At 35.9% G+C, this 25,251-nt stretch overlaps 1 protein-coding gene across 1 annotated transcript in view; it reads right to left on the bottom strand.

The window, feature by feature from the left end:
• Window positions 1-23,286, bottom strand: part of LOC140143480 (uncharacterized) — a 45,668-nt gene extending 22,382 nt beyond the window's left edge. Inside the window, exons 1-9 of the mRNA XM_072165314.1 lie at window positions 22,635-23,286; window positions 13,296-13,483; window positions 12,566-12,729; window positions 7,395-7,591; window positions 6,053-6,328; window positions 4,320-4,637; window positions 3,396-3,539; window positions 2,020-2,307; window positions 1,102-1,146 (exon numbers count right to left, since the gene is read on the bottom strand). Coding sequence (XP_072021415.1) covers window positions 1,102-1,146; window positions 2,020-2,307; window positions 3,396-3,539; window positions 4,320-4,637; window positions 6,053-6,328; window positions 7,395-7,591; window positions 12,566-12,729; window positions 13,296-13,483; window positions 22,635-22,752 — 1,738 coding nt within the window. The 5' untranslated portion in view covers window positions 22,753-23,286. The remainder of the gene's footprint in view (window positions 1-1,101; window positions 1,147-2,019; window positions 2,308-3,395; window positions 3,540-4,319; window positions 4,638-6,052; window positions 6,329-7,394; window positions 7,592-12,565; window positions 12,730-13,295; window positions 13,484-22,634) is intronic.
• Window positions 23,287-25,251: the final 1,965 nt, after the last annotated feature.

Raw genomic sequence — 25,251 nt, 5'->3', positions numbered from 1 at the left:
GAGCAAATCACTGAATGGGCTTTTAAGCTCCCATTGAACGAGGGATTCCCCAGCCAACCTTGTATTTACATGTAGGTATGGCCCCTTAATCATGTTAATACAGATGCAAATAATAACAACTTCTATTGCTTTGTTGATCATTATTGACAACCTTTCCATCAACGTAATATTGTGAAAAATAACTAAAAACAAATATGTATGATTCAAAGGTAAACATTATGTTATTATAACTTAAAACTTTAATCCGAACACAAGAAATTATTTTATCTCGGAATTCCCAGATGGCTCGCCATCTTTCAACGGGAGTGAGACTGATGTGTGTCTGCCGTGACTTTTTCGACCTTAGACTTGATCACAGTGTCATAGACTCCTGGAAGTTTGTACCTGCCACTGTCTTTGTTGAGAAGGGCTGGTTAATTTTGATTGGCACTGTCTCCTTGACACCTTTGTCCCAGCTCTTGACCTGGTCTAATTTGATTTCACAAAATATCCAGGTGACTAAATTGTGGATGTGGTTTGAGACTGGTCTTCTATATGTTCTAGAATATAAAAACAGGGAAATCTGTTCCAACTGACCAGCAGGGTACCAAAGGATGGATCCAAAAGGATACAGTGTTAACACTAGCAATGGATAAAATTAAAAACTGGGAAAATATGACACAACATCCAATAGAGGAAAAACGTAAAACGTATAAACAAAGTTAAAAACCCGACGTTTCAAAAAGACAAAACATTTCTTTTTCAAGGATCTAGAGCTGGTCTATATTGAGAGCAGGTCTCTAATTTTATTCCTTGGGAAAAAAAGTTTTATCTTTTCAAAACGTCAGGTTTTTAACTTTGTTTATACGCTTTTGTGTTATTCCCCCATTGGATATTGTGTCATATTTTCCCTGTTTTTAATTATGTTCTAGAAACCACATTTTTAAGGAGCGTTTTGTCTCCCCATAGCTTCCTTACTTAATGATACATAATATCACAGATCACTCTCGTTGATTAGAGCCTATAGGTGGAGAATATTTCTTGTGTTTTGATCAAACCTTTTAAACTTTAGTCATTCAATATTCTTATAAACTTTCATGAACAATATGTTATCATACTTACAATTTAGAGAAACGGCCAAGGAATTACCAAAACCGATTTCGTCATCTGGAAGAAAAGATAATAATGATGTTATAAGTAAAATATAATTACTTTGTCACTATGATGATAGCCATTGTTTGAAATGAGACGTGTGTATCCTACTGACGGGGGATTTAAAAACTCATTTATAAGCCTATATAGAAGTGTGATTTATTATGGGTAATTTTTGATGTAATGTAAAGGTTTCCCATGAAATAAGCGTTTCAAGTTCGGATTTTCGAGATGTTCCAACTGTTGTATTGATGTTCTTCGCTTGAAAACACGTGTATTGGCATATTATGTCCCCATTCAAAAAAACACTGACTATTAATACAGGTGTCTTCAAACAAAGAACATGCAGCAATACAACTATGGAAGGTCTCGAAACCACCAAAATGTGACTTTACTCTCATTTCGTGGGAACCGGACACAAATACACTTAGAGTTCGTGAGAGCATGGTGATCTAACTGTAGGGCGTTCGATTCATGTGCACAAGATTGTGGGTTTGAACCCTATCAGGGTCAACATGTAGACTTTGGGCAAGATACTTTATCTCTCTTGGCCCACTCCACCCAGGTGTAATTAATAAGCTGTTGTTGGGGTAATCACGCCAGCACCATTATGTTGAAGCTGACTAAAATGTAATAATTTAATTACAGATCAAAGGCGTTATGTAAATGCGTACATTAATTATCAGGCGGTAATACAGGACACGTGACATACGAGACATTGTGCGTATTAACATAAGCTTTGCTTTAATAACACAATAACACATTTAGAATTGTTTGTGAAGATTTCATGATTACGTGTTAATCCAAATAGCGACGTCCAAAATGACAATATCGCATTCGCCCTCTCCCCCCCTCCCCTCCCCCTTATTATTTGGTTTAGATGTTCACCGTTTGTAATGTCGTAAATACTCAGTCGCCAACCTGCACCGCAAATTTGGTCTTCATCTCCCTGGCATCTGTCACTGCATTCGGAATCGATTCTTGGTCCAGCATTAGATAAGTCTATGTCAGCCGATCCACAATAACACTCGAAAGCATATTCTAGCCCAGCATATGTCATGCCAAGTGACGCGCAGAAATCAAAACAGGTCTGGAGTGTCATGGCATCAGATGCTAAGCGACCGTTTGGTAAGAGACGTTCTCTAGCATCAACAAAACAACCAAGGTATCGGCTTGCTTTATAGATCAAAGGAAATAATGCGAAAATGGTAAACTATGGCATTGTATATTTTATCATTATTAAATATTGAATAATACATTATGATTATATGGCGGTTTTCATACACTCGTGTATCGTTAGCTTTAATCATTGCAATGAATGCTAGGCCTAATCAAGCGGAGAATAACATTTAATTAGTAAACCATCCTACTATTCCTATTGGGTCATTATCACCAAAGGAACATAACTAAAAAGATACATTAAGTGGACAGTGCCTTAAAATCGAAGCAGAACGACCTGTGAAAAAATCCAAAATCACTGGTCATTCCCTCGTTTCAAGTTATGAGTTTCAGTTTCTCTTTTGTTCAGAAACCAAAAATCAGGGGATTAAAAAGAGAAGCACAAACCTGTTTGCAATCATAACACATTTGTCTTAGTATGGTACAATAGTGCGTAGTACCATCGGCGCATATACAATGTAATACCTATTGTGCTAAGCATATTATCGGATGCCTATCACCGTTGGTGGTAGTTGATGCTTCAATCAAGTCTGAATAGATGTTTGTGTTAACGTACACAATCATATCGATACCAGTTATCAATCACGCATGCACAAAGAAGAGGGTACAGACAAAGGTATCGGTAATAACGTCAGTCAAGAGCTTAGGTAGGATAATAGGAAACCGCGTGACAAAAACCAATCCTAAAACTTAAGTCTTCAAACGCCCGAAAGTATGTCATCCTAATGTTTCACCTGCTTTAACCAGTCAATATAGCACAGTGGGGCAATACCAAGGATTAGGATGACGATATATATGACCAGTGATTTTGATTTTTTTCACAAGTCTTTCTGCTTCCAATTTTTAATCACTGTCCACGTAATGTAATTATTCCAACATTCTTTTGAACAAATAAAAATAATGAAAGTTATGTATCTGGAATGCTGGTTCCTGCTAAGACTACTTTCTACACAATAGCCTTGGAATGTATAAGGTCGATATATTTTGATGATTATCATAATGAATTTTATATTTGCAAAGCCTAAATATGTTAAACATTATACAATATCGGACTTACGTGACAAAAGAGATTTAAAAAAACTCACCTAAAAATGAAACGGGTACCTCGCACACTGCTGGGAATCTATCACTACCATTACATGCATAGTCGTGGAATTGTCCTTCATTGCGGTGACTCACTAGGCATGGCTCATTATTTCCAGCATTTGGTTGACCATCCCCGTCCCAATCTGTTGAACAAATACATTGAATTATTACTATCGGTCACCCGGTTTAACCCACCAGAGTCTGGTCCTAAGTCCAGAGACCTCAGAGAATTGTTTGATGCCTACCTAAGACAAGGAGATATATAGCTCAAGAGACCCCTTCAAAGAGGCATTGTAATGGAGTGCTCATCTGTATAAGGGTGGAATAATGCTCAGAAGGTGACTACGCTGGTGCTCTACCAATGAATTACTTTCTACAGATGACCCTATGTAGACATTGGCTATTGTAGCCATATATGCTAACCGCTGACTTTACCAATATTTTGCCAACGCCTCGCCCAAAGACACCACCAAAGAAAATTTCCTCAAGAAAGAACCAATGGGTATTCAAGTTTGGTTTCAATAGAGATGTGCAACTGAGAATTTTTAAGTACCAAGTGGACCCATGGTTATACCAATTTTCGAAGAAATTTAAACCCATCCCTATATATCAAAAGTCCAAAGTTTCGGCCAAATGTAACAGCAATTGAGTGTTTACAACTTTTCCCAAATTTCAAAAATGTTGGCTACCGTGAGGTAAAAATGAAGCTGGGGTTTTTTTTTTTTTTGGGGGAATCAAGAAAATTTGATAAATGTCCCATCCATGTACCAAAATTGGCCTAGAAAAAGGTCATTGCTATACCGCCAAATGGACAAATATGCGACCATTTTTGAAATGCGATCCCCGCCTAGCCATTTGTACTGAGTATCCCCCGAGAACCCCCACCTTAAAACGACCCGACGGGAACAATATTTACTACTTACCCCAATAACCTTCACTTTTCTGATTCTCTTCATTATAAGAATGCATGTTCACTTCATTGTGATCAGCGCATGTCCATATTCCTGTTCCTGTCCTATAACGGCACCCAAGCCAAAGCTCACGGCGGCGATTTGAAGGCAAAAGGCTACGGATGTAGTTACTCTCTTCTGGACTATTGACAACGGCTATGTATGATCCGCGACCTTTGCTTCTACACTTTGTGTAAGCGTCATCCCACGTTTCACGCGCATTAGTGTAGAGGTAGCAAGACTGGTTCCAATAAAACCAACCCGAGCCAAGTATCGTGCAATCAAAATATCCTGTAAAAATGTATAATAGGCCTATCAGTAATATGGTTTTTCTCCGTCATGAATTGAAGAAGAGTTATATTCTGAGCTATTCTGCTCTACTACGACAACAATTTGACTTTGACCGAAATTGAGTTTTCACTTTTATAAGCTGAATTCAAATAGGCCCTAAGCTGCCCTACTCGATTGCATTTGCAAGAAAACGAAGTAGCACGCATGCATACTCAAGTGTGCAAAACTAACGTCTTTTTTGCAAATAATTAAGCATACATGCGATTGGCCTTTGTGCAATAGCGCTCGAGTATAAATTCAGCTTTACACGTTACAGATCCCTTGAACGATTTTTCATATTTTACCAAAGTTTTGGTTGAAAAAACGGGTAATAACCCATACTATTGTTGCATCCCGCATGACACCTAGTACTATTTGACAACATTTGACAATTCCCTCAGGCGAAGGTCACTTTCTGGAAAGCTGGACGGAAAAACATCTTCTAAATGTATAACTGACTCCACATGGGAGTCACATACACGTAGTGCTCTAGTTGTAGGACATACTGGTATGAAACTAGTCATTATTTTGGTTTGTTTTGTTTCCTTTCATTTTAAGTTTAATTTAGTTTAGCATGTTAAGTTTAGTTTAGCCTATTAGCATGATTAGTTTAATTTAGTTTAGTTGAGGAATTCTTTTGAGATATAAAGAAGAATTGCAGTTAATTGTCAAGAAATGGGCTATTCCAGTTGAAATACTGGAAGCAGGTCTCTCTTAGAGCCGGTTTCTCAAAGCATGGCTAGTGGTCAGGCTTCCTAAGCCAATTAATCCTACATGTATATCAGTGCTTACAATTTCACACCATACATCAGCACCTAGAAAGATAAATCAATAAAATGGATCCACATTCCACATTGGTAGGGCTAGCCTGCTGGCTTAGGGACGCACCATTAGATTCTCAGGGGGGGGCATGGGAGTTTGGGTCAGGCAGAATTTTTTTTTTCGCCGCCGAAGGCGGCGGATTTTTTTTTTTTTCGCCTCCAAGAGCACCGAATTTTTTTTTTTAGCCGCCTTCGGCGGCTGAAGTTATTTTTTCAATTTTAATGTACATTTTAATACAAAGTTGGGTGGGTGAAATTTTTTTTTACTCATCAGTGAGGCAAAATTTTTTTTTTTGTCTCACTAGTGGGCAAAGTTTTTTTTTTTTTTCTCACTAGTGGGCAAAGTTTTTTTTTTTTCAAAAAACTCCCATGCCCCCCTGAAATCTAATGGTGCGCCCTTAGGAAGCTTGACCACTAGACAAGCTTCAAGAAAGTAGACCTGAATGGCCTAGTGCTAAGAGATTGAATTTTGATCAATGAAACCGAGCGCGACTTTCTGCTACTTTGGCATGGTTCGTCAGTCGCCACTCAGTTCAACCAATAGTTTTTACTTACGATCACCACATCCTCTCGAATTAGGTCCACCAACATCACATAATTCCCATCGTTTATTTGGATCAGTTGTATAGCACCATGGTCGTGGCTCCCCATCTGGATTACGACAGAAATTGTGATCACCCAGTCCCTTTTCGGGATAGTTTTCCGGAAGAAATTCGTGGTCATGTGGAGATTGTGCTAACCAGTTTTGGCAAGTTTTACCACTTTCTGTGATCGAAACGTTCCCTCGGTAGTCTTGGCCCTTGGGGCCAGTGAAGCACTCTATGTCGACATCTACAAAATTGTAATAAATGTTTTAAAATGCTTGTCAAAAGTCGTAAAGTGAGAAAAAAAGTGACATTTTCGCGATTCGTCATCGCATAGACATGATTATCTCATTCTATGAAGCCGAGTACTGAATCTGCACGGGTGTAGTTGGGCAAAATATTTTACTTAACGTGCTTAACATTGGGTTCTTTTCAGTAACTTGCCCAATTACCCGTAAAGCGGCTGAAAAGTAGAACAGGGAGAGAACGTGGAGGAAAGGGAGAAGCAAAGAGGAGAAGAGAGGAGAGAAGAGAAGGAGAGGAGAAGAGACGAGAAGCAAACATGATACACGTTTCATGGACCACTTTATGGGCATGCTGAATACGTTTATAATTAAAACGTTATTTAATAATACATTAGAATCGAAATTGAATTAACACATGCATTGAATTTGAATTAAATATGAATTTTTAAAAACTCCTGAGAATCGAATGGTATTGGCAAACACTTTTAAAATGTTGCCGTGTTTTATGAATAGTATGAATCCAAGCCTCAAAATAAGCAGATCTGGACCAGGAGCCACAAATTTGAAAAAAGCAGCTCCTGGTCCTGTGTGATTATCTAGTAAACCAGGAGCCATTATTAAATACAAAACCGGTTTAATTACCAGGCTCTATTTTAAAAAAATGAAGAACCTGGTTCATATGATATGATTTTGGTGTGGACCAGGAGCCAAAATTTATGACCATTGGGTAAATGGATTCTGGGTGTCTAGTTATTTTTAAGCTTGTATGAATCGGAATAAAAAAAACCTCCATAAAATAGGGTCTTGGTTGGTAGTTGGTTGTCTCTTATTTGTTCTGATTGTTTGACGTTGCCCCATGAGAACTACCTGCCGATTGGTCAAAAAGAAGTTTTCATTATTAATTGGACCAATCCGCAACATTGTTAGAATAATTTCACCGCACAAAAAAATTGGGGTGAAATATTTGCAAAACTCCATTCTGATTGGTGATTAAAGTGAAGATATCATGTAATTGACCAATCAGAGGGAATGTTAGATCGGCAGGTAGTACTCAGGGGGTTAACCTACCTTCGTCAACTATCCATGCAGGCCAATACGCCGGCATTGGTTTACGGCTGAAAATAAAGTATGGCACTGGCCTCAAAGCCTCCCATTCACACCCTATATCCGACGTGAGAGTAGTAAGCCAACCGATCTCCGCACAGTTATCCGACGATGGGGACGATTTAATGATGAGGCGATTGGATTCACTGCCAGGATCAAACCTTTAAAAATAAGGGGGAAATGGTATTACTGAAGTGAATGGTAAACTATCGATGTAGGCCTATGCTATCTTGAGTGGATAGCATATGTAAATTGTGGATGTATGCTATCTTCAGTAGATAGCAGATGTAAACTATTGAGATACAAATATTAACTGTCTATGAGTAGGTATATCACCTCAAAAATAAGGGCAGCAGAAACACGTTATTTAATGTTTCTGCATGAATGACCTTCATTAAAGCATCAAAAATCAAAAACCCGAATTGAAATCGGTCAATGCATTGTGACGTAGTGTCAACTTGAAGTTGCTCATAAATGGAATGCAAATCTGCCACAAATTGCTATAATGACAAAATTGGCACATTTCGAGATTTTGAAGGTTTATTTGGACACTTGCTTGAAAAAGCAACGTTAATTTAAGTATCACCGGTTAATTACCTATCTTTTTTAACTTCGTCAAAGAAAACACAATTAAAAAATCTATCATTGAATAATTATAATAAATTAACCAAATATACTATTTTAGCAATTCCGGCCAATCTGCAGACAAATAAAAGTTCAAAAAATTACTAAGTTCAGCTAATTAATATGCAAAATTGATGCCAAAGGAAAACCGTACATGATATCAGGGTGCGGTTTTTTTCACAAACATATGTATACAGAGTTCTTTCAATTGATAACAAAAAATACACAAAAAGTAATCAATTATGCAAATTAGCTTATTACAGCTAATTATGTATTCATGATATTATTATGTAAATTAGGCATGAGTATTTTTTTTTTTTTTTTCAATATTTAATGAAAGTCTTTTCATTCATCATAAATTTGTCAAGTATGAACCTGTTATGATGTTGAGTAAAGAATCTGCAGTTAATTACTTTAATATGATACTAAAAATACAAACTTTGACATTTTGATGGTGTTTGGAATATAATTTTCAATTTTTCTGTAAATATGGTATGTGTCACCATTGCTCAAAGCCAAATCCGAAAAGTAAAAATAAAAATTCATTTGCAATGAGACTTTAAATTAACATTTTGTTATCTGGATTAACATGGGAATAGAAACGGTAAAAGGAACAGCCCTCTACTATACCGCGTATACAAAAATGGTGTGGCCTTGGACACACACAATGGCTTATAGAGCTATTGTGGTTTGGAAGATTACTCCCTCTAAACTCACTTAAAAAATGTTTTGTTTCAAATCGTTTTCCTCAAGTGTGCCATTCGTTGTCGACGGAAATAATTTACATGCTTAGAAAGATTAGTATTTCAGCTAAATGGTGGTAGATCTTGATTTTTCAAAAGGCCTATATTTATTGATTTATGAGGGATCTTCAACAATCCATAAAAACCGGTAGTAGCTCTTAAACGAAGCAATATTTATTTTAAAAAAAACCGATGGTAGTCACAGAAAGGTTTCACACACCATATATCAAAAATTCAAACAATTGTGATAAATAGCACATATGAGGAAATTAATTTTTCGGCATGGATGTTTGCCAAAATTGAACAACTTTCATGCGCGCGCTTTTCAATTTACTGTTATGCTTGCATGCACAGTGTGGCAGAAGTATTGTGCAGCCACTGTGACATGCCTACTATGAGTGTGATGGTCGAAATATAATCACGAGGTGAAAGATGGATTGTTCCATATTTCCACGAGCCGGAACGGCGAGTGGAATGGAACAATACATCTTTCACCGAGTGATTATATTTCGACCATTACACGAATTTAAGACAGTTGTTTTATATCACTCATGCATAAATTCTATTACTAAAATACTATTTAAGGTAGGATATACATTTTTTTTTTTTTTTATCACCATGTTTTGCCGTGATATACTTTACATTTTGGGGTCCACCCCATAACTAAATCGGCGAGTCCATGAGTCAGCGCACGGCTTGGCGCAGGCGCACTACGGCAGAGCACATGATGGTAAAGACTATCACACGGAGAGGGTGATAGTAAAAATGATAAATGGTAATCAACCAATGAAATGTATGAGTGATATAATATATGTATACTATCGTTAGTAGATGGCAGATGTAAACTAATTGATGTATGCTATCTTTGGTAGATAGCACATGCAAACTTTGGATGTATGTAATCTTCAGGAGATAGTAGATGTAAACTTTGGATGTGTGCTATCTTCAGTAGATAAAAGTTGTAAACTGTGGATGTGTGCTATCTTCAGTAGATAGCAGATGTAAACTTTGGATGTGTGCTATCTTTAGTAGATAACAAATGTCATCTATTGATATACTTCAGTAGATATCAGATTTTAACTATTGATGCATGTTATCTTCAGTAGATAGCAGATGTAAACTTTAGATGTATACTATCTTCAGTAGATAGCAGATGTAATCTATGTTTATCTGCGGTATAACGTTGATGTAAACTAATGATGTGTGCTATCTTCAGTAGATAGCAGATTTTACCTATATATATGTATGCTGTCTTCAGTAGATACGGTAGCAAATGTAAGCTATAGCAGATATAAACTATTGATGTATGCACTCTTCAGGAGATAGCAGATGTAAACAGTTGATGTAAACTATGGATGTATGTTATTTTCAGTAGATAACAGGTGGAAACTTTGGATGTATGTTATCGTCAGTAGATAGCAGATGTAAACTATTAACATGTGCTATCTTCAGTAGATGGCAGATGTAAACTTTGGATGTGTGCTATCTTCAGTAGATGGCAGTTGTAAACTTTGGATGTGTGCTATCTTCAATAGATGGCAGATGTAAACTTTGGATGTGTGCTATCTTCAGTAGATAGCAGATGTAAACATTGGAGGTATGCTATCTTCAGTAGATAGCAGATGTAAACTATTGACGTGTGCTATCTTCAGTAGATAGCAGATGTAAACATTGGAAGTATGCTATCTTCAGTAGATAGCAGATGTTAACTATTGGTGTGTGCTATCTTCAGTAGATAGCAGATGTAAACTATTGGTATGTGCTATCTTCAGTAGATAGCAGATGTAAACTTTGGATGTATACTATCTTCAGTAGATAGCAGATGTAAACTTTGGATGTATGCTATCTTCAGTATATAGCAGATGTAAACTATTAATGTGTGCTATATCTTCAGTAGATAGCAGATGTAAACTATTGATGTGTGCTATCTTCAGTAGATAGCAGATGTAAACATTGGAGGTATGCTATCTTCAGTAGATAGCAGATGTTAACTATTGGTATGTGCTATCTTCAGTAGATAGCAGATGTAAACTATTGGTATGTGCTATCTTCAGTAGATAGCAGATGTAAACTTTGGATGTATACTATCTTCAGTAGATAGCAGATGTAAACTTTGGATGTATGCTATCTTCAGTAGATAGCAGATGTAAACTATTGATGTGTGCTATCTTCAGTAGATAGCAGAGATGTAAACATTGGAGGTATGCTATCTTCAGTAGATAGCAGATGTTAACTATTGGTATGTGCTATCTTCAGTAGATAGCAGATGTAAACTTTGGATGTATACTATCTTCAGTAGATAGCAGATGTAAACTTTGGATGTATGCTATCTTCAGTAGATAGCAGATGTAAACTATTAATGTGTGCTATCTTCAGTAGATAGCAGATGTAAACATTGGAGGTATGCTATCTTCAGTAGATAGCAGATGTTAACTATTGGTATATGCTATCTTCAGTAGATAGCAGATGTAAAATATGGATGTATGCTATCTTCAGTAGATAGCAGATGTAAACTTTTGATGTATGCCATCTTCAGTAGATACATTTTGTAGTATATGTTAACTATATATGTGTGCTATTATAGCAGATGTAAATTATTGATGTGTACTATCTTCAGTAGATAGCAGATGTAAACTATAGCTGTGTGCTATCTTCAGTATAGATAGCAGATGTTAACTATAGCGCTATCTTCAGTAGATAGCAGATGTAAATTATAGATGTATGCTATCTTCTGTAGATAGCAGATGTAAACTTTGGATTATTCTATCTTCAGTAGATAGCATGATGTAAACTTGAGATTTGTGCCATCAGTAGATACATTTGTAGCAGATGTAAACTAAAGATGTGTGCTATCGTCAGCATAGATAGATGATGTAAACTAATTGATGTATGCTATCTTTGGTAGATAGCAAACGTAAACTATAGCTGTGTACTATCTTCAGTAGATAACAGATGTAAACTATTGATATCTTCAGCTAGCAGATGTAAACTTGAGATTTGTGTTATCTTCAGTAGATAGCAGATGTTACAAACTATCGATGTGAGCTATCTTCAGTAGATAGCAGATGGCGTCCCTTAAATTTAGTAGCCTCTGAGCACTATTGGGATTAGCCTGGCTTCGGCCGAATGTTATAAATAAATAAATAAATAAATAAATAAATAAATGTAAACTAATTGATGTATGCTATATCTTTGGTAGATAGCACATGCAAACTATAGCTGTGTGCTATCTTCAGTAGATAGCATATGTATAAACTAATTGATGTGTGCTATATTCAGTATAGATAGCAGATGTAATCTATTGATATCTTTAGTCATGCTAGTAGATAGCAGATGTACTGAACATAGCAGATATAAATTATATTGCACACTGGTTAAAATTGAGAGTTAGACCTTGAATTGTGAAACCAATAGAACACCTAAATGATTCTATCATATACAACAACATCACAAGTGTCATTGCCAAAACAAGTGTTTATATTTAAACACCATATTGTGTTTATCAGAGCAACACTTAATAAACACATAATTCATGTTAATCGTCTAACACTAATGTTCATAAATTAACACTTGGTGCTATATTACAAACACTAATGTTTGTAATATAACACCAAGTGTTAATTTATGAACATTAGTGTTAGAACCATTAACATTAGTGTTAGACCATTAACATGAATTATGTGTTTATTAAGTGTTGCTCTGATAAACACAATATGGTGTTTAAATATAAACACTTGTTTTTGCAGTGTGTCATTGCCAATATCTTACCCTGATTCAAAGTAATGATTTCTAACTTGCTGTGTAACATTATTGTATGGACTCATTCCCAGTAAATTATCTGCCGAGAACCAACTTTCCTTGTCACTATCTATTCCGTTGAAAATAAATGATATTAGTTCTTCTCCGCTCTTTGAATACACTGCCAACTTCACCTGCAAAAAATATACATAGTAATATTGTTTACAGTGAGATATGCTTTTAACGCAAGTCTCCACATAATGACAGCAAATGAAATCATTTTAATATATAATTATATGCACTGCGTCACAAAATGTATAGCTTCTAAGTCCGCTGTTTCTGTGGCTGTTACAGAAATATTTGAAAACCAATTGAAAGACACAAATCACCAAACTTTTTTAATTTGTATCAAGGAAGGGCAAAATGGTAATTTGTGTTTCGATATATGTTTGAAAGGGCTCGGATAGCAACGTTTTCGCGTAGCCTATTTTTTGTATTATATCACGAATTAAAAAAAAAATCAAAATTATTTGATATCATAAGGACATCACGTTCCTCGTTTTCAGAATGCAATTCGATATATCTGGCGTGCTCTCAGGTACCACAAAATACTGTCCAAACGTTGCTATCCAATTCCTTAACTTCATAATCTATTAATATTTAAAAGACATTGGTTGTGTATGCATTTCTTAAAAATATTAGATTACGAAGTGAACAAACATTACCATTTTTTTTTAAATCAGACACGAATGTAGACTACCTTCTTAACGTTTAGTGATTCCCATTGTGATATCCAGGAGCTTTTGTAATGACCAGGAAATGTCCCCGTTAGTGACTTTGCTTGTGGGATATTATCATTCAGGCTAAGGTAATTACTATCTGATTTCCATAACTCATGCGGATCCGGAATAGGTACGCCTGTTGCTGTCTTATACACGACGTGCCAATCTGTAGAGAAATAAAGACAATAATAAATTAATAAGAAAATATATAATACGTACATGTATAGGTCATTTTTATGATCATTAAGGTGGTACTACACTCCTTAATAAATTTGTGACTACATTTTTCTCAAATAAATAATAACACACTGCTAACAACAGTTATGTGTATTATGGGCAAGGAATCCAGTTACTAGACTGGAATTTCAGTGACTCAAGACAAGGCTTTATAGTGGTACGTTATTTATGATAAGAAAAGATGTACCGCTAGAATGTACCTCATTTCTTAACATATATAATATATAATGAACCACTTGTCTTGAATCACTGAAATGTCAGTGAAGTAATTTGATTCCTTGCTCCGGCCCTATATAATATAGGCCTACATAACTTTTGTTACCAGTGTGTAATTAATTTTTGAGAAAAATGCAAAAATAGTCCCAAAATTTATAAGGGGGTGTAGTACCACCTTAAAGGGAAAAAGCATAAAATTGCGTCATATCATAAATTTACTTTTTAGAAGAGTTTTGCTCAAACGAATGAGAGCTTATGAGCTTGAGTACTAGTATACGGTGTATATACATGTATATAAATGTTCGAGAGTGTAGAGATTTATACGTGTTGGTAGTAGACATCAAAGAAAAGTTTAAAACTAGTCAACAACACGCACGTTTTTGTCCGAATAATTTCAGAGTAACCATACTTCGTCATACAGCGGTGTGATACTGGTGAATGACTGATGTATGCACTTTACTTCCTGTCTCTTAATAGGGACGGGGCCGAGAACTTTCCAAGATCTATGACACTTTACTTCTAGAAACACCTGACAAAAGGTCAAAGAAGGACATTGTCAACAGGAAGTAAAGTGCATACATCAGTCATTCACCAGTATCACACCGCTGTATGACGGAGTATGGTTACTCTGAAATTATTCGGACAAAAACATGAGTGTTGTTGACTAGTTTTAAACTTTTCTTTGATATATAAATGTTATTTCGATACATTGTATTTAAACTGATTCTGGTTATTTTTCATTTCCATACATCAAATTGAATTGAATTTAAATTCCAATTCGGCAACTCGATTCAGGATTTGGAGCATAATCGTGAACTTCCTCCTCCTGCCAGAAAGTTTCTTCCACTCTCCATCCACTGACAACAATATTATATTGATTTAAAAATTAATTTGAGCCCAACCAGGTCTCATCAGCCGCTTATTAACCTATGTTGAATAGATTCATCAGGTTTGTTCAGTAAATAAACATTTTGGATTTTTGTTTGACAAAACCAAGTGAATATTTTGCTCACTCCAATATTTCGTCCTACACATCGGAGGACTTTATCAGGTATGACTGATACATATGGGCGGCCGTGAGGGCCAAAAGGGTCTCAAAACCACACAAGGGTCTCAAAAGTACAATAAGGTCTCAAAAATACACAAAGGTCTCAAAAATAAACACACAACAAGGTCTCAAAAGTATAATAAGGTCTCAAAAACACAGAAAGCTCTCAGAAAAAACACACAGTAATGTCTCAATAGTAGGCCTATAATAAGGTCTCAAAAACAGGGAAAGGTCTCAAATACAGAGAAAGGTCTCAAAAGCAGGGAAAGGTCTCAAAAACAGAGAAAGGTCTCAAATACAGAGAAAGGTCTCAAATACAGAGAAAGGTCTCAAAAACAGAGAAAGGTCTCAAAAACAGAGAAAGGTCTCAAAAACAGAGAAAGGTCTCAAATACAGAGAAAGGTCTCAAAAACAGAGAAAGGTCTCAAAAACAGAGAAAGGTCTCAAAAACAGAGAAAGGTCTCAAACACAGAGAAAGGTCTCAAAAACAGAGAAAGGTCTCAAAAACAGAAAAAGGTCTCAAAAACACGTTATGGTCTCAAAAACACGTTATGGTCTCAAAAACACGTTATGATCTCAAAAACACGTTATGGTCTCAAAAACACATTATGGTTTCAAAATCACGTTATGGTCTCAAAAACACGTTATGGTCTCAAAAACACGTTATGGTCTCAAAAATACGTCAAGGTCTCAAACCAGGTATTACAACCGACCGTTATATGTGCAGTACCGCATGCAGTACTGCACACATCAGCTTTGCAGTTTCGCTTGCGAAACTACACATTCTGTCACGCACTTCCGCATGAGGAACTACATATCCCAACTTGCATTTCCGCATGCGGTGATGCAGGTCGGGATGTTTTTGCAGGTCGGGAATATTTTTGGTGCATTTCCGCATGGGGAATTGCAACATTTTTGGTGTATTTCCGCATGGTGAACTGCAATATTTTTGGTGTATTTCCGCATGGGGAACTGCAATATTTATGGTGTATTTTCGCATTGGGAACTGCAATATTTTTGGTGTATTTCCGCGTGGGGAACTGCAATTTGTTTGTGGCATTTCCGCATGCAAAATTAGCTATGCGCATACTTAATATTTTTTTATACCATACTTATTGGTTTAGATGGTTTGTTTATCATATTTATAATATGAAGACCGGTGGCTATTGAGACATGCTGACGATATATACCACTGATTACCGTAAACATCGACCCTTTTCTGATCTCACCGGTGCTATTGATGTGCATCATTTGAGATCTGCGTGAATTGGTAATCGAGAACCGTTGGACCTATAATAGAATGTGGTCACAATGTCAAGTTGATCATTATTATAATAGTCATCATTAAGAGGCGTGTAAAATTTATTTGAATAAAAATTAATTTCATTCAATACTAATATTATAGGCCTCTATACTAAACCGGCCTTTCGGACAAGACTTTCCAAGATATATTTTCTTTTAATTACAACAAATGAAACGAAAAGTAAAACGATAGTAGGCCTAATATTGAATTGAATAAATTCATATCTACATTCGGACATGCAACAGTAATTATTACATGCGACATTAATTTAATTATTCTCCTCAGCGAGACTACAATAAAAATAAAAACTCTTACCCACTGTACATCTCGTCTTTGTATGTGCAGTTCCCAGTGGCGTAACTAGGGGGGTGAACCTTGCCCCCCTATAAAAAGGTAAAGTAGGCCTACTTCTGAGAGTTATTAATTAACCTTATTATTTGGTCATTTTAACCTAAAAACCCCAAATTTTGCGACCTTTGCGCGCATTTATTCAACTTTTGAACTTTTGTACCATATGTCACCAGTTTATCTTCAACTTATGCCATATTTTTTGCGCGCTTCGCTACCATAAACTTCTTTTGTCGCCAAAAGGTGCTGGATTCACTATACTTCAAGACAATCTTTCCAACCCCATCCCTCCCATGTCAAAAAGAAATCTACGCCACTGTTCCGGGGACACATTCCAAGCAGATCCCATGACTCTAACTTAGACTCCCCCTTCCCCGTGTCGACAGTGCGACATAGTAATTTAATTTAGCATGATGAAATGACGCATAGGAGATCACACCACTAAATCAGGTCCAACCCTATCTGACTGAAGAAATAACAACCAGTGTTTTTATTCGCTGACCATACCAGGTGCATTTTAATGGAAAAAAAGTTTGAAATGAGGTATGGTTTACATCATGTTCAAGGCACCACTGCGAAAAATCGAGCCGCTCAACTACCAAAAAAATGCTGGTTCTAGGGTAGAATATATCATAAACTTTTGGAAAAATGGTGTTTTGAATGAACGATGACGTTATAACCATGAGAAAATGACGATTTCTTGGGTACCTTTTAACACATAAAAGAATAGGAACTTGATTTAGTGGTGTGATTCCATAGGCCTATTCACTGCATGTCAAAGCAGTGAATAGTCATTTGACTTAAACTTTCACAAAAATGCAACATAATTTTGATTAATACATCCCATTCGGAAATACACCAAACATATTGCAGTTCCCCATGCGGAAATACACCAAAATATTGCAGTTTCCCATGCGGAAATGCACCAAAGTATTGCAGTTTGTCATGCGGAAATAAACCAAAAATATTGCAATTCCCCAAGCGGAAATGCACCAAAAATGTTGCAGTTCCCCATGCGGAACTGCACATCCCGATGTGCATCACCGCATGTGGAAATGCAAGTTGGGATGTGTAGTTCCGCATGCGGATGTGCGTGACGGAATGTGCAGTTTCGCATGCGGAACTGCAAGCGGATGTGCAGTACTGCATGCGGTACTTCACATATAACGGTCGGTTGTAATACCTGGTTTGAGACCTTGACGTATTTTTGAGACCATAACGTGTTTTTGAGACCATAACGTGTTTTTGAGACCATAACGTGTTTTTGAGACCATAATGTGTTTTTGAGACCATAACGTGTTTTTGAGACCATAACGTGTTTTTGAGACCATAACGTATTTTTGAGACCATAACGTGTTTTTGAGACCTTTATCTATTTTTGAGACCTTTCTCTGTTTTTGAGACCTTTCTCTGTTTTTGAGACCTTTCTCTGTTTTGAGACCTTTCTCTGTATTTGAGACCTTTCTCTGTTTTTGAGACCTTTCTCTGTTTTTGAGACCTTTCTCTGTTTGTGAGACCTTTCACTGTTTTTGAGACCTTTTTCTGTTTTTGAGACCTTTCTCTGTTTTTGAGACCTTTCTCTGTATATGAGACCTTTCTCTGTTTGTGAGACCTTTTTTCTGTTTTTGAGACCTTTCTCTGTTTTGAGACCTATCTCTGTTGAGAGATTTCTCTGCTTTTGAGACCGTTCTCTGTTTTTGAGACCTTTCTGTGTTTTTGAGACTTTATTATACCTTTGAGACCTTATTGTGTGTTTATTTCTGAGACCTTTATGTGTTTTTGAGACCTTATTATACTTTTGAGACCTTATTGTGTGTTTATTTCTGAGACCTTTATGTGTTTGTGAGACCTTATTGTACTTTTGAGACCCTTGTGTGGTTTTGACACCCTTTTGGCCCTCATGGCCGCCCATAGTATGGATACAAGGTGTATCAAAATGATTGATACCCATCAATTTTGTTGTTTATTAAAAAAGCCAGCCACTTGCAAATGCAACGTTGCATCTTCTTGATATGTCCAGAATGTATAGTTTATGACTTGCTTTACATATAATTTACAAATTATTTGGATCTTATGCATTTCATATATCAGACTCATCAATTATCAATGAAAACTGATGGGTACTAATCATTTTGATACAGCTTGTATGGTCATCTGATCCACTTTCCCGGCAAATAAATTTGAGTGGTTTCCGATGTTCCTTAGTCTCTTTTGCACTTGCAGACTTCAAAAGTGGATCGTAGAAGTGACTTAAGAGGTATATGTGCCCTCCTCTCTGCCTAGGGTGTTGGTGCCCCGTCTCCTTATTGCTTCCCGAAGTCTGCAAAAGAGACTTAGGAACACCGGAAGCCACTCAAACTTGTCTGCCGAGAAAGTGGCACTTCCCTGGTGGATCAGATGACCATATCAGTCATACCTGATGAAGACATAAAGTCCTCCGATGTGTAGGACGAAATATTGGAGTGAGTAAAATATTCACTTGGTTTTGTCAAACAAAAATCCAAAATGTCTATTTCAAAAAATTGATTTTTTTTTTTTAAATTGAATTTGAATTGAATTTGAATCAATACTTATTGGAGTTGAATTTGGTCAGTAATTAATGTATTCATTTTGATGCATTGAATATGATGAATTGAATCAAAATAATCCAAAACAACAAGGAATTTAATTGAAATTGAGTTTGGTCCAGTTCATAATGCATCGCAATAAAGTCCAATTAAAATTCATATTTGAATTGAAATAACACTTGACAATAATTATAAAGGATATAAACTTTTCAAGGGGTGCGTACTATTTTCTGCGCTGCCGTATTTCCAAAAATGAGAGTTATATAAATCATGTGGCCATTAACGAGTTGAATCGGAATGTTCTTGAAATATATTTTCTTTTAGTTTCGTTTGTTTTGATTTTGCTATGTTATGTTTTATATCTTCTTCTTTAAGGTGGTACTACACCCCTGGCAAATTTTGTGCCTATTTTTGCATTTTTCTCAAAAATTATAGCGTATTGGTGACAAGTAAGATATGTTTATTATAGGGGCAAGGATTACAACTACTGCACTGGAAATTTTTTATTCAGCACAGACAGCACTTGTGGAGTTACAGTCAAAAATGAGGGAAAACCAATATTTGATCAATAAACCAATAACTACTTATACTTTGAGTTGCTGAATTTCCAGTGCAGTAGTTGTAGTCCTTGCCCCTATAATATACATATCTTACTATATAGTACCACTTAAAGTCATAATGTACGATCTTATAGGCTAATATGAATTTGGTTAATTTTTTTCAAACCTGATTTTTTGGCATATTTGTAGTGTTTACACATGTCACAACTTGCACCTAAATGGAATCAGCCAAATTTGTTGTGTTTGTAGGTAACAGAGCAAAGTTCGACATAAAGTCATAATTCAAGAAATTATGACTTTATGTCCTCCCATAGAACTGCGTGTTAAACGGCCAAAATAACAAGCAGTGTTTCGTTCACATTACCTCGTTATTTCAGCTCAAAATGGACAGAAACCATTCCCGATAATTATTACTAGTATTATTTCAGCATTTTGAGTATATAATGACAAATTTAAAATTTGAAGGAAATCGTACATTAAGCCTTTAAAGTTCTCACCAATCGTGTATTTTGGTTAAATATTTAAACACTTTTCAGTCCATAGAAGAATATAATTGTTAACAAAATATTTAAGTTCAAGGTAACAAAAATCTATACTGAAGTATACTTGACCCTCGTGTAATACCTCTTTAATACATGTTCCCAGCAAACACAAAATGTTTTCGACATTATTCGCAAAAGGTTTGAAAATGTTGCCAAAAACGTTTAAATATCGGGTTATATTATGGGTATATAAAATGTTTTCATAAAAACATTCAAAAACATTTAAGGGGGTACTACACCCCTGTGGTAAATTTGTGACTATTTTTGCATTTTTCTCAAAAATAATAACACACTGGTAACAAAAGTTATGTATATTATTGGGGCAAGGAATCCAATTACTACACTGAAATTTTAGTGACTCAAGACAAGCAGTTCAGTATATATGATAGGAAATGAGGTACATCCGGTGGTACATCCCAGCGGTACCTTATTTCTTGTCTTGGGTCACTGAAATTCCAGTGTAGTAATTGGATTCCTTGCCCCTATAATATACATAACTTTTGTTACCAGTGTGTTATTAGTTTTTGAGAAAAATGCACAAATAGACACAAATTTATCGAGGGGTGTAGTACCCCCTTAATGCAAAATATTCTAAGATAATGTACATGTATTTTAATATTTTTACAATGAACATTTTGATAACATTTTAAAAATGTTGTTGTAGTGTGTTTTCATACAAAACGCTTTAAAACGTTTTCCTGACCTTTATCCAAACCTAAACCCGACATTTAATGTTATTACATTTCAAAACCAAAAACCAAAAATATAACATGTTTATAATGCTTTACGTTTTGTGTTTATTAGCTGCTGGAAATTCGATTATACAATTGAATACCTGAGTAGAAGAAGGTGAACCGGTGAAGATGAACCGACGGCACTGATGAGCGGGGTGGGGGTGGGGGGGCACTGATTAGGCCCTACATACATTCGAAATTTATACGATGATTCCATGGCAACGGTACAGGTCTTTATACAAGCTGGAGTTAGGCCCCATATTCAAGTGACAGTTCCGTAAGCAGATGTGTTATAAATAGCTACAGAAATTAATTACCTATCATACTGCAGTTACTGTCCGTTTTCCTATACACAATACACAGTGCTCTCACCATTGACGCGTGACCTCTACAAACAGTGTATGTTATAGGTATATGGGCATTGCCTAGTTAACATCACTGTGTGAAAAATAACCGGCCAATATTTTAACTATTCTCCAAACTTCTAGCAAATATATTTCTCTAACATGACCTAAAATTACAGCTAGGTTAGATGTTCAGAAGGGGTCGCACTTTCGTAGAATATGAGTGAGGGCAAAGCATAGCTAGCTCATAGCTAGCCAACTCCCCGTGTTAATTGAATGGAGATTTGACCGAAAATATTGAGCTATATTGGTAACGGACCGCTCCGTTCTGAAGGATGCCACAAAAAACGGTACAAGCTACATTTAAACTATTCTAAATAGGTTCTAGAAAATATAGTTTTGTAACATGTCCTAAATTTTTAGCAAATTTAGATGTTTGGAGAGGGTCGCACTTTTGTGTTTTAGGAAGGATATGTAAACGACAGATAACACCAAAAATATGAAGAAATTATTTCCAAACCGTGTTAAGTCAACAATCATTATGTTGCTCATTTTGAAGAATGCTGGTTAACAAAAAGCAGGTCATTGTCTCATTTCGTGAACAAAGGTACACATACCATTGTTTCCTTTCGTTTCCTAATCGGTTACCCAACTGAAGCTATAATACCACCTTTATTGCGATGTCGCACATGTAAAACAGACACTTGTGCACAACCAGAGAAGATCTGATTTAATCAGTTGAGCTGCTTCAATGAGTGTTATCTTGGTTTAATAGCTTTTAATGGGGTTTAAGTCCTGCAAAGGTCGAGATGAATTCTACTGTAGACATGACTGCATCATGTTAATTGCACAAGTAGAAGCATGTAATATGTAAGCAAGAAAGTAGTGAAAAGCAGATTTCATGGAGTTGGGCCTTTCTTCCATGAAAACCATGATTAAGTGTACATGGAAGACTATTTTGAGAGTGGATTTTGGCTCATCTTTCACACACAAGGTAGAACAGTCTGCTGGCAATAAAATGCTTGGTCTAACTCATTTTTGTATAAAAAAATGGAGTTGGGCCCTCCTTCCAATACTGCAAAAAATGTGTATATCATGGAGACATGTCTTCAGTAGACATGTCTTAATTTAGCGTCTTTGTGCAAGTCCCACTATCATAACCACATGTCTTGTGGTTAGTCATGACTTTATGCATATGAGTCATGTCTAGTTTATTAGTCATGACTTTATGCATATGAATCATGTCTAGTTTAGAAACATTTGAAATTGCGATAAGACACGACTCGAAGAATAAGGACATAGCACAAAGTCCTGTCTTTCCACAAGCCATGTCTTCAAAGTCGCGTCTTAAAATAGTGTCCTCAGCTAAGACACAATTTTTGCAGTGAGGTACTCAATTCAATATCTTCTCTACAAACCTTCGTCAACAGCAGCAGTAATGAACCATTCTGAATTCATGAATGCTTGCAATACCAGAATAATCCTCAGTGTCTTCTTCAACAAATGCATTCCGGATTGAAATCTCATCATGAGCATGGTGAACGTAGTTAATCTCAGTCCCCGGTCTCAGTCCAATAAATATTTCCTTTTCGGGATATTCCTTTTACTAGGTTATCTCTTTTTCACAACGTGGTGAAGTTGATCAGTGTCCGAGTTGCTGGTCTTGAAATAGTTGCCATAATACAGCCCGACTCGTCAAATTTCAAAATATTTTTGAGCTCACAATATGATAGAAAATCTCATGGCAAGAAAAAAGCTTGAAAAAGTACTTTGAAATCAGCATTAGCAAGGATATTGCTGGCTATAGTAATCTCTTCGGGATGTCCGGTGTATTGTTTATCTTTAAAAAGCTGTGTCACTACATTATACTTATAGGCCTACACATCGTGCATGTTTGTAAAGTTGATCACATCACCACGATGCATTGGTTTCCGCTGTTTGCTTGCCGGCCAAAACCTGAATGGTCAAGCGAAAAATATTTACAGTTCATTAGTTTGTTTTGGTCAAAGAGGATTACTGCTTGAATGGTCAATATTTTACTCCCATACACTTTAGCTCACTTTCTTCCTCGAATCACCAAACAGGTCGAGGACTTACTTATTGTGAAATGGCCTTAATCAATGCTTATTTCATAAGCATATGTTTATAGTTCAATCGGTTCCGGAACAATGCCCGACTATTCATATTGAAATTGGGTGACCTATGACGTCTTAAACAGATCAACTGGTGTACTTTTCTCTCTTTACGTAATTAAAACAGTGACGTCAGAGGGTAATTAAGTTTCTACCTACAGTGTGAAGTACCAAGCCTACGATTTAGTAGCTTATTTCCCGGCCCAATTTGGCAACTTTAAGAATATGTCATTAGATTTATGAAATTTACTTCGAGGACTGTTATATATCAAAATGTGAAAAATATCAAATTTTAATAATTTGTCATAAAATTTGTATTATATCGTGAATTTCAAAAAATGAAAATTATTTGATATCAGAAAGACATTCTTCGTATTCAGAATGCAATTCGATATGTCTGATGTGTTCTCATGCCCCACAAAAAATACTATCGAAACGCTCATTCCAGATCCCTTAACACGGTTTGGAAATTTAACAATATTAAAAAAATGTCAAAAATTGAAGTAGCCCTATTATGTTATGTTATGAATATGTTATGTTTTATGTTATGTTATGTTATGTTATGTTATGTTATGTTATGTTATGTTATGTTATGTTATGTTATGTTATGTTATGTTATGTATTTTGTAAGGTACGCAAAGTTGCCCAAAACTTTTCAGAAAGTTGCATAAAATTGCGCAAAGTTAAACTAATATTATCTCTGATCAAGTCATTCAAGTAATGCCACAGCAAACACACAAAAATGTTTTATAACGTTTTAAACACGTTATAGTGTGGGTTTGGGTTTGAATAATATAAAATGTCGGGTTATATAAAGGTTATTGAAACGTTTTAAAACGTTTTGTATGAAAACACATTGCAACAATATTTTTAAATGTTTCCAAAATGTTATTGTAAAATATTTTTGCAAACATTTTTGCCAAACATTTTGTCACCACTTAAATAACATTATGTTACAATATTTGCAGTGGTTATCGACAAATGTTTTTCAATGTTATGGAAACGTTTTATACTCTTTATCGTATCCTGCTAATAATGCTATCTACTGAAGATATGTAGCCCATATCAGATCATGCTAATGTTATCTACAGTCTACTGAAGACATAATAGCTAATCAGCATGCTAGTAACGCTATCTACTGAATAGCTCATCAGGTGGAGCTAATATAACAATATCTACTGAAGATAGTAGCTGATATCAAATTATAATTATGTTATCTAAATAAAAATAAATATACATTTCGGATTAAAAGCCTACTAAAGATAGATGGCTCATATCAGATCGTGATGATAATGCTCATCGGCGTAGATCGGGGGGATGAGGGGATAACCCCCTCCCATATTTTGCCAGGGGGATGGTCCATACAATCATCCCCAAATGTTTACCCCTGTATGCGGGTTTATGACCAAATTAACCTCATATTTAGCTATTTTACTTAGGCTCAAAAGTGAAAAAGCTTCACGCGAATTTATTCCACTTTTGCGCCATATTTCATCAGTTTAGCTTCAATATGGCAAATTTTTCGCGCGCTTCACGCGCATTTGTACCATAAACTTATTCTGTCGCCAAAAGGTGCTTGATTCACTAAAGGCCTACTTCAAGAACTTTTTTCAAATCCACCCCCCCCCCCCATTTCAAAAAGAAATCCACGGCACTGATGGGGGTGCAAAGATATTTTGGCAAGTCGAGAGGGGGCCAAGCAATTTTTGGCCGCACGCCATTTGAAAATTTTGACCCTCCGGCTCAATTAATAGGCCTACATAATTACATGGTATGAATATGATGTAGTCCTATAAGTATAATGCATATTGATACAAAGGTAAATGTACTTAATTATTATAAATGTACACATGGCAATTGGCAAATCAATAACATAATATTGGTTACATGGAAAGATAACCTA

This window comes from Amphiura filiformis, unplaced genomic scaffold, assembly GCF_039555335.1.
Source record: "Amphiura filiformis unplaced genomic scaffold, Afil_fr2py scaffold_22, whole genome shotgun sequence".
Taxonomy (NCBI): domain Eukaryota; kingdom Metazoa; phylum Echinodermata; class Ophiuroidea; order Amphilepidida; family Amphiuridae; genus Amphiura; species Amphiura filiformis.
This window is presented reverse-complemented; position numbering and strand designations above follow the sequence as displayed.